The 12779-nt window shown below is 45.8% G+C and overlaps 1 protein-coding gene across 1 annotated transcript in view; it reads left to right on the top strand.

The window, feature by feature from the left end:
* Positions 1-12779, top strand: part of LOC147734664 (uncharacterized) — a 5992067-nt gene that overhangs the window by 3318604 nt on the left and 2660684 nt on the right. The window contains exon 21 of the mRNA XM_086952471.1: positions 3408-3521. Within this exon, the coding sequence (XP_086808597.1) occupies positions 3408-3521 (114 nt within the window). The remainder of the gene's footprint in view (positions 1-3407; positions 3522-12779) is intronic.

The following is a 12779-nucleotide window of genomic DNA, read 5'->3' as shown; positions in this document are numbered from 1 at the left end:
ATACCCTGCTGGGGTTATGTCACAGGGGAATACCAGGACGGGTTCCCTAAGCAAGCGCCGGGACACCCACTGCGGGTAGCTGTGCGCTATATAAGCTCAAATACACAAATACACACCTTTTGGCTGGTATCTGATGCAACTTTGACTTCAAAGTGTCCTGGGTTCCTGTTAACCTGGTCCCCAATACCAGTGTTCTTTCCCTAAACTGTACCATTATTCCACAATTGGCACCACCTTAATATCCATGTAAGTCCCTACTATATATTACCCCTTGTACCTAGGACATTGGGTCTAAAGAGGGCCCGTAAGGGCTGCAGCATTAATGGTACCAACCTATGGGATCTCTCACCAAGCGCATGCAAATTTTCATTGCAGCCGGCATGTCTTGGTGTACAGAATGTGCAAAGTCTACATGGTACACCTCCCTGCATGCTATGCCTGTAATGCACTGCGTGTGGTATAGCTAAGTCAGTCTCCACAGCAGGCCGTACAGCCCTAAGGCAAGGTGCACTACACCGATGTGTGGGCATATCTATGAGAGTGGTATGTCCCTGTGGTATCTAAAGTTCAATTTTAGATGCCACAAGTGCACAGTAAGGTCATACTGAATACATGAAATGGACATCCATTATTACGAGTTTCCTAGCTACATGATGGTTTCATTATACCCCACAGATTTTTGGTATCAAACATCTCGTCTTTATAGAACCACACTGATGCTAGAGTTGGATTTATTTAGAAATGCACCAAAAGGGTTCCTTAGGGGTGCCCCCTGAAAACTTACCGGCAACTAGTGTGTTGACTGATTAGTCTCAACAAGCCAGCCAACCTAGATACGTTTCTGACATCTTGATGTCAGAGCTATCACTCTCAGAAGACGGGAACAATGCCTGCTCTAGACAGAGGTGTTTTCATCTCCTCCACACAGGAGCTGCAATCCAGGGCAGGAATCTTCAAAGGCCCTGCCGCCTTTATTATGCAACCCAGGCCTCTCCACAGAGCAGAGATGCCAACCCCCATGTCCTGACCCCCCTTTTGAGCAACAAGACCGGCGGGAAAATTTGTACGACTAGGAGATGTGCCCACACCAAGCCAACACCACCCGGAAGCTGGACTAGCTGATGTGGACCCCACATTTTCAAATGGCTCCTTTTACTTTTGGAAGGAATCAGCCTTTTAGAGTCAAGGTTCTGCCCACTTCCCACAGAAAGGTTTAGAAATCCTACATGTAAGTAGCCCATTAGCTACTACCTGTCACTCCCTGTAACTCCCCTAAATTGAGTATTTAGGGGGCACCCCTGAACCCAAGACAAAAGAAGAAGGATGAGTTACTGCCTGGGGGAAAATGCAGAAGAACATTTGGCACAGTGCCCTGCTTGCTCGCACTCCTCTAGACAATTTTGACAGAGAGACTCATCCTGTAAGCTGGAGAACTACCAAAGTCTTGGTTAGCCTGCTAGCACTTAAATAATTGCCTACAGTCTCCCTTGGTGTAGAGGAGCTACTCCCTTACATCCCACAGGCACTGACAAGCAGGGTTCAGTCCATTGCCCTGTATCACCCCAGTTGGACAGATGCAGAAGATGCCTAAGATGACCAGGAGAAGGAATTTGTGTTCTGGAAGGTAAGATCTGTCTCTATACCAAGTTTGAAGACACCTGAACCAACCAGAGTCATGCAGCACTAACCCTGGGGTACCGGACACCCTGCACCAAACATCCACATTGAGTCTAATCCATATTCTCACTGCACCACGACCGAGCAGCCATCGAAGGACGTCAGCATCACTGAGACCCACTTTGTGAGGGGCACAGCTTTCCTGATTTTTGCCCCTGCCAGCCCCTAATCACTAAGAGCATCTTTGGTCATCCAACCCAGTTGCCCCAACCATTCTGCATCCGAGCTGCCCAGTCTGGTTACGAAGAACCGGCTGTGCCCTCTGCTTCAAGACCCCTTGTAACTCCAGCCTACAGGCAGCTTGTTTTCAGGTTGCCCCCCCACCTTCTCCGTAGCACACCAGTTGCAACTTCACCAGCACCCTGCTCCCGGTGAAACCTGGTCCGTTCCCAAAGACCTGATGGTAGTACTTTGTACCTTGGCCCACTACAATTCGAAACCCACAAGGTGTACTCATGAAACTAACTGTGCCTACTGTTCTGCATTTATGATTTTTCCTTCCATGGGATTGAATTGTGTGTAAACGTGCATGGGTATGAACTATTTACCTACCTGTAAAAAATTCTATCACAAACAGTACTAACTTTTGAACAAAGTTCTTGATTTTACAAAATATATCAAAATAAGTGTTATTTTTCTAATTTGGCCTCGGATTTATTCTTTGAGTGTGTCTCATTAATTGCCTTTGTGAGTGCAACAAATGCTTAGCACTACCTTCTGATAAGCCTAACTGATTGCCCACACTACCACAGAAGAGAGTGTTTGTTTTATCTACTTTAGCCTCTGTAAGCCCATTGGGGATCCACTGGACCCTCTACACAGTGCACTTCCTTCTAGTGTACTATATAGACGGACAGCTCCTACACTTGGTTAGATCTGTTCGCTACAGCGGAGAATGCGCAATGTCAACAGTTTTGCATTCTGGAGTTTCAAAGGCAACTCTCACTCTGAGACCCCTTTCATCTCGAGTGGACCTCAGGCCTTGCGTATGCCTTTCAGCCCATACCACTCCTGTCTAGAGCTCTCAAAAAAATCAGGAATGACCAGGCCCAAGACATCCTTGTGGGTCTGTAGTGGGTTCAGACAGTTTGGTATCACAGGATGCTGAGCATGGCCAGCGGTCCTTTGATCAGGCTGCCCCTTCAGAAGGATCTGCTGTTTCAGCAGCAGGGAGTGTTCTCCACCGGAACTTGTCTATGCTCTGCCATCATGTGTGGAAATTGAGTAGCGACTGTCAACACCTTTCGACCTTCCACACGAAGTCTGCAAAGTTACTTTGGCAGCCTGGTGTCTCTCCATAAAGATAGTATACTCTGGCCACTGACTGATAATCTTCTATAATAAGAATAATACTTGTAAGAAGTTCTACGGATGGATCGTTCTTTGCTCTTCGGATTTAGCGCAGGTGCTAGTAGCCGAAAATTTTCCATTACCTCCCAATCCCAAATAGACATGTTTATTGCTTAAGATATTATCCTGAATGTGCAGCAAGTTTCTATGCTCTAACATTGCCATGTGAGCAAAATGTCTTACACTCCCCACTTCCTGCCAGCTCACAATTTTTCCTGGACAGTCTCTGGATCACAATTGAGGAGAGTGATGTGTGTGGAGGCTTACTGTTGGACAATTTCAGAATTTCCATTGTACGTAAGTTGAAATGCAAAGACCTTTATTGCTAGTCTTAAAGGTAAAGTTAACACAAGTATTGTTGCATTATATTCTTTAAACAGACAGCACTGGAAAACTTGGAGAAGCATGCAGTGAATCTCAAATCTGATCTTCCTCGGAGGAATACTCTTGTTGGTGAGGGCTTGGGCATTGGAATGAAGAAGCCTAAGCAAAAGGTAAAATTAAATTTGTTCTCTTGCTGAGAAATAATAGTGCAAGTATTTCAGGAACTCATATAAACTAGGATTTATGTTTACACAATGTTGTTGATGCTCGCAATTTTCTTTGCCATCCATTTTAGTTTGACCAGATGATTATCTTTCCATAATATACATGAAATCCTATAATTAATTAACGCTAACATATGTATCTGCTACATACATCATTGTTTATTTCAGTTTTTTTGCATCAAACAAAAGTCATCTGGAAACTTGAGGCATACTCCGACTGATCTAGGAGTTCATATCTCTCAGAACAATCTTGTGAATAATATAGTTCAGTGGTTCTTAACTTTTACACTTCTGTGGCCCTCCTCTGAATCAACCTAGAGGCTGATACCCCCACCTAAGCAATATCTATGATTTGAACCTCAAAACATTACGAAAATTACAGACACAAATGTACAGCAAATAAATGCACGTATTATGGAATATTGTATTTAATTCTCAAACCAAAAACATATGCAGAAATCAAAAGTTAAATTTTTATGGGAAGGTTGGAGCTTTTCAAAATGTATTGTATCTAAAACACCAACAGATATGCTAGACTATGACATATCTCTTTGTCTTTTTAGTTTCTAATCCATGTTCTTTCTTGGTCTGGATATATACACGTGCTCTTCAATTTAGGCTTTCAATTAGCTAAACTAGATTCTGTTTGTTGTACTTGTGCTTCCACCACAAATTAAGCTAAGGATACCAACTAAATTATTACCTCCGAAATTCAAATTCCTGACACATGTACACAGTGTTTGAAAACTTATTTAAAATGTATCTTTTTAATGCATATGTTATTATGTATATGTGCTTTATTAATCAGCTAATATTATTACATTTTTCAAACAATTTTGGACTGCCTGAGTAAGCCTTACAGATCCGCAGGGGCCAGAGGAATACAGGTAAAGAACCATTGACTCAGTGACTTCCTTTGGTTGGAATATTTAAGTGGGAAGCATCATCAAAGCATAATATGGGGGTAGAGATTATGGGCCAGATGTAGGTAAATACCGAAACAGAGATACCGAATTTTACCAATTCGGTAATTTTTACCGATTCTTTACCTACATAACATTTTCGAAATCTAAAATACCGAATCGGTAAAATTCGCTATTTTAGATTTCGAAAATGTTATGTAGGTAAAAAATCGGTAAAAATTACCAAATTGGTAAAATTCGGTATCTCTGTTTCGGTATTTACCGATTCGGTAATTCCCATTCATCCCTATGGGCATCCAGGCCCATAGGGATGAATGGGAATTACTGAATCGGTAACTACCGAATCAGAGATACGAAAAACAAGTAAATTGACTAAGAACCAATGATGTGCCTCCACCCTACCCCACCCCTCAACCAAGCAACAGAGGAACCAACCAATCCGGTGCCTCCACTCCACCCCACAACCAAGCAACAGAGGAAGCAACCAATCCTGTGCATCCACCCCACCCCACAGTCAGGAAGTGGCCACACCCATGCAGGTGCAGACCAACTGAACATCCAGGAGAGCTGTGATACAATGACTGGCTGTACTGAGCTGAGCTGTGCAGAAGTGCAGGATGGATCCACAAGACTCCCAGAGAGAAGGTGCTGACAGGAAACGAAAACTAAAGTTCAGCACAGGTGAACTACAGGTGCTGGTAGAGGAGGTAGTAAAACACCACACCCAGCTGTTTGGAAGACAGTCTCTGCAGGTAGCAGAGGCTGTGAAGAGGAATACCTGGCTGGGGATCCAGGCTAAGGTGAACGCCATAGGGGTGATAACCAGAGAATTGGATGATTTAAAGAAAAGATGGTATGATCTAAGGATCATCACTAAAAAGAAATTGGCCTTACAAAGAAAAGAGGCCAATGCTACAGGTGGAGGACAGAACAGGGCACTTGCTCTTACCGATCTGGAAGAGCTTGTGGAGTCCACTCTGGAGCCAGAGAGCATATTTGGAATTGGTGATGCTGAAAGCCCTGCCCGAGCTGCATCAAAGAAAGGTAAGGGACATGTCCATCATTCCTCCCCCCTTGCCTGCTCTTTCACCCCCCAATGTGGCTGTGTGTTTCAAAACTCCAGTACAGGTTTTAGTATCCACCAGCAATGCATTATGGGAGTGGCAGTCATTTGAACTTACATCAGTGCAGTCATCATGAAAGAATGTCAGGCATGCCACAAAATACAATTAGAGGCAGTGGAGGACCATGAAATAGTGTGACTGAATTGTGATTTAATATAGAAATACACGGTGAAAGCACCACTAAGCCACTGTCCATATCTGTCCACAGGAGAGACTTCGCGCAAGACTATGCAGGAGAGGGAGAAGAGGGCACCCCAAAGGGAGAGGAGTGGAGAAGGATCCAGGAATGCAGGGCCCAGCACTGCAACACCTCCAGCACCCAGTACACATGCAGCTGCCACACCAGAGGCAGGCACCATCCAACAGCCATCATCGCCTCTGCTCCATGACTCCCAACAACATGACCCACAATCACATTCCCCATCAGCAGCCTCAGAGGTGTCGGAATTCTTCAGGCCCAGGAGGCATCATGTTCCCCCGCTACAAATACTTCAAACATCCTCTGATGTGGAAAGGATGGGTGAGATGCAAAATGGGCCAGTGGAGGCAAACATAGCTGGTCTTCCGTCCACTCCTGTTTCTGTGTCCAGAGGCACAAGACGCCGTAGGGTCCGGGAGGCAAGCACAAGTGGCCATGGTAACGGTGTCTTCTGTGGGCTGGAAACCACGATGGTGAAGGTGCAGCGCCTGCAGCCAAAAGCAATTACTGCAGTACAACGACAAATGCGCCACCTGAATAGCAACATGGAGAACATGAACCGGAGGATCACCTCAATGGCGGGTAGCATGAGGGGCATGGGGTGAGGGACATGTCTCAGTGGGTGCACTGATGTCACTTTGTTATGAACTGCATGAAGACCGCACACAGAGGCGCAGGGAGAGGCAGTGCATGCAACAGCAGACAAAGGCCATGCACCGTCTAGCAACAGCAACTTCACTGTTTTGTCGCCGTTCTGTTGCAATGCAGGAGGGGCTGGTGCACTGCTACACAGATCTTACCAGGAGGATGGGGAGAGTTACAACAGCGATGGAAGTGCTGCTGACAAACCAGTCAGCCACCGCAGGAGGTGAAGGTTTAGGGGACACGGATAACACCAGTAGCAGGAGCAGCACCCCTATACCGGAAATTAGGAGGAGCAGCAGACACCAAAGTACAGTCCCTGGCTCAACAGACAATGTTCAAACCCAACCACAGGCATCCTGCAGTGTTCTGTTTGGGCGCAGACAGTAATGCTGCCAAAATTCCAGTGGACATGTGAGGGTGAGGTAACCCATGTCCACCCAGTTAGGCTGGGCACACTTTGGACTTCACAGATGTGTCTTTTGACATTTACCGTAGTGCCCATTGAACTACGTCTATAACATTGAACCCCTTGCTGTGCCTCTTTACTTACTTAAAAGTAGTTGTGTGTGATCTCTGCCCGTCTGTGTCTGCCATCTGTTGGTGTTGCAACTCCTACTGTGTTGGGTTCAAGCAGTGCATGTTCATCATCATGGTCTGCATAGTCGCTCAATTCCAACTCGGTGCCCTTCTTAGCAGCAAGGTTGCGCAACATTGCACAAGTTGCAATAATCTTACGGCAGATGACTGGTGAGTACTGCCGTGCCCCTCCACTTTTGTGCAGGCAGCGGAACCGGCTCTTTAACAGGTCATAGGTGCGCTCCACAATGTTCCTGGTTGATTTAGTGCCACATTGTATCATCTCTGGCTGGGGGTTGAAGGGTTGAGGTGGGGTGTCAGGATGAAACAACGGACGGCATATGCACTATCCCCTATTATAAAATGAGAAAGCCATTACTCACAGGCACACATACACATACATCTGCATTATCTATCAAGAGAGTGCCACACAGTTTTTTACCTAGCAGGTATCCTTCGCCAAATTCCCCCGCTGTCAGGCATGTTTAGATCCCACTGTTTTTGAAGATGTAGGAGTTGAGGGTACTTCCTGGGAACTTGGCCCCTATGTCCGTGATAATGTACTTGGAATCACAGATTACTTGTACATTTATTGTGTGGGATGACTTCCTGTTTCTAAAAATGTACTCTGTGGCATCAGGTGGGCATATTGGGATGTGGGTGCCATCAATACAGCCGATGTGCAAAAACAACAGGTGATGGACCGAATGTGGATCAATGTCACACACTCACCCCAGTCCAAAGATCTGGGCCCAAATCCATCGTTTTTTGCACTCCACACCACCCTGGGTTAGACAATGGCGATATGCAAATCAGCTCTGACCCTGTGCCCCATGGGAACAGTCCAGTCCGAACTACAAAATCCATGTCCTTCCCAGAACGGAATCAAGCATCCGAGGACCGGACCGGTTTCGAGGTAACACCTCTCATCAGTCCGGCTAGCTTGACTCCAGTGGTGTGGAGTGCCTGGGACCCACGTCTGGGCATCCCCAGCGCACTTAGGGCTGAATATGCAAAAACAACAGGTGATGGACCGAATGTGGATCAATGTCACACACTCACCCCAGTCCAAAGATCTGGGCCCAAATCCATCGTTTTTTGCACTCCACACCACCCTGGGTTAGACAATGGCGATATGCAAATCAGCTCTGACCCTGTGCCCCATGGGAACAGTCCAGCTCGAACTACAAAAGCTATGTCCTTCCCAGAAAGGAATCAAGCATCCGAGGACCGGACCGGTTTCGAGGTAACACCTCTCATCAGCCAAGCTAGCTTGACTCCAGTGGTGTGGAGTGCCTGGGACCCACGTCTGGGCATCCCCAGCGCACTTATGGCAGAATATACAAAAACAACAGGTGATGGACCGAATGTGGATCAATGTCACACACTCACCCCATTCCAAAGATCTGGGCCCAAATCCATCGTTTTTTGCACTCCACACCACCCTGGGTTAGACAATGGCGATATGCAAATCAGCTCTGACCCTGTACCCCATGGGAACAGTCCAGTCCGAACTACAAAAGCCATGTCCTTCCCAGAACGGAATCAAGCATCCGAGGACCGGACCGGTTTCGAGGTAACACCTCTCATCAGCCCGGCTAGCTTGACTCCAGTGGTGTGGAGTGCCTGGGACCCACGTCTGGGCATCCCCAGCGCACTTAGGGCGGAATATGCAAAAACAACAGGTGATGGACCGAATGTGGATCAATGTCACACACTCACCCCAGTCCAAAGATCTGGGCCCAAATCCATCGTTTTTTGCACTCCACACCACCCTGGGTTAGACAATGGCGATATGCAAATCAGCTCTGATCCTGTGCCCCATGGGAACAGTCCAGTCCGAACTACAAAAGCCATGTCCTTCCCAGAACGGAATCAAGCATCCGAGGACCGGACCGGTTTCGAGGTAACACCTCTCATCAGCCCGGCTAGCTTGACTCCAGTGGTGTGGAGTGCCTGGGACCCACGTCTGGGCATCCCCAGCGCACTTAGGGCGGAATATGCAAAAACAAGAGGTGATGGACCGAATGTGGATCAATGTCACACACTCACCCCAGTCCAAAGATCTGGGCCCAAATCCATCGTTTTTTGCACTCCACACCACCCTGGGTTAGACAATGGCGATATGCAAATCAGCTCTGACCCTGTGCCCCATGGGAACAGTCCAGTCCGAACTACAAAAGCCATGTCCTTCCCAGAACGGAATCAAGCATCCGAGGACCGGACCGGTTTCGAGGTAACACCTCTCATCAGCCCGGCTAGCTTGACTCCAGTGGTGTGGAGTGCCTGGGACCCACGTCTGGGCATCCCCAGCGCACTTAGGGCGGAATATGCAAAAACAACAGGTGATGGACCGATGACGTGTGGGAAATGTGCAATTTGGTAAAAGTCAGTCTTGGTCTTGAGCAGTTCCGCATGAGTTTCAGGGAAACTGATATAATGTTCCATTCTCTGCATCATGGCATCCAGGAACTTGCGGAAGAAACGGGAAGGGCAGCCCTGGGACACCCCACCTAAGGGTGGGCGTAAAATCCGTTTCGCGGGCGAATTTGCGGATTTTCCGCGATTTCGCGATCCGCGAATCTTGCGAAATCGCTGTAAAATCCGCAAATCAGCGGGGACGAATTTTCAGCCAAGCAAGGGTTACAGCAGCAGGTGCAAAAGTTGAACCTAATTTCTTTGTAACCTTTTACAGAAAGGTTACAAACAAATTAACTTCAACTTGGACACCTGCTGCTAATTGCTTCCTGGCGCCTTGTTGCCTACTTGCAACTATTCTCTGACCCTGCTCTGACCCTTGAAGCAGGGTCAGAGAATAGTTACAAGTAGGCAACAAGGCACTTGTCCAAGGAATTAAACCTCATCAGGAAGCACTTACAGATATAAAAAACAGGAAGAAGGGAGAGGATGGCAAATACACCCATTTTGAGTTGTCAGGAGGGGTTAAACTAAAAGAGAGCTTTACAGCACAATTTTCATATGCATTTTGCTAAAAATAAAAAGCTGTATGTTCTGTAGGGGCAACTCAGGAATCTGGCCCTTCAGAGATGCGGCCTCTCTTTCTTTCTCTCGTTCTCTCTCTCCCTCTCTCTTTCCCTCTCTTTCTCTCTCTTTCTATCTATCTATCTATCTATCTATCTATCTATCTATCTATCTATCTATCTATCTATCTATCTCTCTCTCCCTCTCCCATAAACGACTGCATGGGTAACTTCGCTATGCAAGGGGCTCGCGAAGACGCAAAAATCCCTGCGAACACGCAAAAAACCCCACGAAAACGCAAAAAACCCCGCGAACACGCACAAAACAAAAATCCACAAATTCGCAAATTTTGCGGATCGCGAATTCGCAAATCCGCAAATTTGCGGATCACAAATTCGCAAAATTCGCCCATGCTTAACCCCACCTACCGCAGCAATCACACTCTGGTAACGCCCAATGCGAGCAGGTGTATGCTACAGAGCACCTGCACATGGGGTGGGATGGCATGCGCCCTTGGTGTAGGGTGCTCCAGGAGTGGGTGCAGGTCCCTGATCAGGTCCAGGATGGTTTGGGGGTGTAGCCTGTATCTTTGCAGTATCTCTGGCTCAGTCAGTTGGAAGAGTGTTATCCTCTGCCTGTACATTTGCTCCTCCCTTCTCCATTCCCTCTCTCCTGCTGCCTGTGGCTGTAGCCGCCTTGCTATGACGTAAAATGCCGCCATTCTGGTTACACTGTTGCATTTTGGGGCCTTATTTTATAGCCTGCACCTGGATACCACCTGCTTTCAATCCATGGTAAATACTGACTCTTAAATACCGAATTTCATGCAAATTCTGTATTTTAGAGGTCACCTACATCTCAAAAGTCTATTTTTTCCATTTCTTATTTACCAAATCGGTATATTTACCGATTCGGTAAATTTACTGATTCGGAAAAGTTACCGATTCGGAATATTTACTGATTTAGTAAATTTACTGATTCGGTAAAGTTACCGATTCTGTGATTTTACCGAATGGTTAAATTTACCTATTCAGTAGTTTTTTTGGCCCCTACATCTCAATATTCAAATACCGGTCGGTAACGGCCGAAAACACCGATTTTCGGCCGTTACCGACCGGTATTTGGCTACCTACATCTGGCCCTATCTGTGGAAATCTATTGATGCCTATTAAAGGCTGTCAGTGCCTGCAGAGTGTTGACCCTGTCTGGACCAAGGATTCATGTTTGTGGAGAACTCACTGTGTACAGTGCTCTTACAAAAAACACGTTTTTTCAGCAGACCATGTACTCCACGTAGTCTCATACGGCCATATTGGGTATCTGTGTATAACTTCCCTTGTGGCAGATGGCTTCTTTCCAAGGCAATTGTGATGTAACATTGCTACACCCAAAACCTTGCTATGCAGATCTAGGATTTTTGCCAAAGGACCCTGCTCGTTCGGGTATACAGGGGATTATTTCTGTAAATTGTGTTTTTCTACACCTGGGAAAAATCCATCAATAATCATAACCACTGACTAGTTCTGCCTATGTGCAGGATTTCAGAGCACTACTTTTGAAATATATTCATCTGTATTACAATTTTAGGAATGCCATTTTTAGGTCGAGCATTTGACACCTGCTGTAATTTCTCATGTTGGCTTAAAGCCAGCCCCCTGCTTTTGATTTGCTTGTTTCAGTGTCCTTTAGAAATCCTTGCTTGTAAGTGGTCAGCCCTGCCTCTTTGTTCCTTCTTTTTTCCCTTCTGTTTCTCCCATGCAGCACAGACTAAGTACTGTCTCATTCCGCGAGGGCTCTTTATGTGTTCTTGGGGGGACTATTTTTTTTCTTTGTTCCCTGGTCTGTTACTTATTTCCTGTGTTCAGCTTTGGAGGTAAAGCTGATTACATGTAAATTTATAATTCCCCCCTCCCATCTCTTCTTAATGCCACATTTGTGTCAGTACTTCCTTCTTCTCTATTCCTTCCGCTCTGTTCATTGTATTAATTCAGCCTTTTCCCACTTTTCGATGTGTACAGCAGTTGGACTCATTTTTGGTAGGATAGTTGGTTTGTTTTGGGCTTCCTTTTATGGGGGATTAAGCTTCTTGAAGTCTTGTTTTATTTGTAATTATTTCTTTAGAGCAGTTTTCATGAGCGCTGCTTATGTTGAGCTGCCATATGCGCATCCCAGATCACAATGCTAATCCTCCTTTGTTTTTACAATGACCACTTTTGGACATACTGTAATTATCATATAGATTTGAAGAACCGAACTCTCGCGTTTTCTTAACAATGCCCCAAAGTTTTAGCCACATGCGAACATTCAAGTTTTCAAATTTTAAAAATTAAATAAAACGTCTACAACCTGCATTCAGGCATTAATGTTTGAAAAATGCAATCTACAATGTAGGTAAGCTTCGTCTTTACTATTTAAATATGGTGACTGTAAATTATTCTTGCTGCAGTCCATTATCATCCTCTCTGCTCTGCTTTTGATTATCTTTGGTAGTTGAAGTGTTGCCTGCTGGGATACTGGAGGAACCGATTAATGGAGGCATTTGCTGTTGTCTTGCAAAGGTTTTCCAGATCGGCATGTACCCTTTCACATCTTAGATGGTGGGTGGATTAAACCTTCCACATTTGTTTTTTTATTTGAAGTGTTTTGTGTAAGCTGCAGAATGTGTTAGCAGCTCCTAGGATGAACGAGCTTTATTTTCCAATTTGTTTTCAGTTCCATGGCTGAAACTGCTTTTATTTTCTGTTTGGAAAAAATT

This window comes from Lissotriton vulgaris, chromosome 1_2 (assembly GCF_964263255.1).
Source record: "Lissotriton vulgaris chromosome 1_2, aLisVul1.2, whole genome shotgun sequence".
NCBI classification, from domain to species: domain Eukaryota; kingdom Metazoa; phylum Chordata; class Amphibia; order Caudata; family Salamandridae; genus Lissotriton; species Lissotriton vulgaris.
This window is presented reverse-complemented; position numbering and strand designations above follow the sequence as displayed.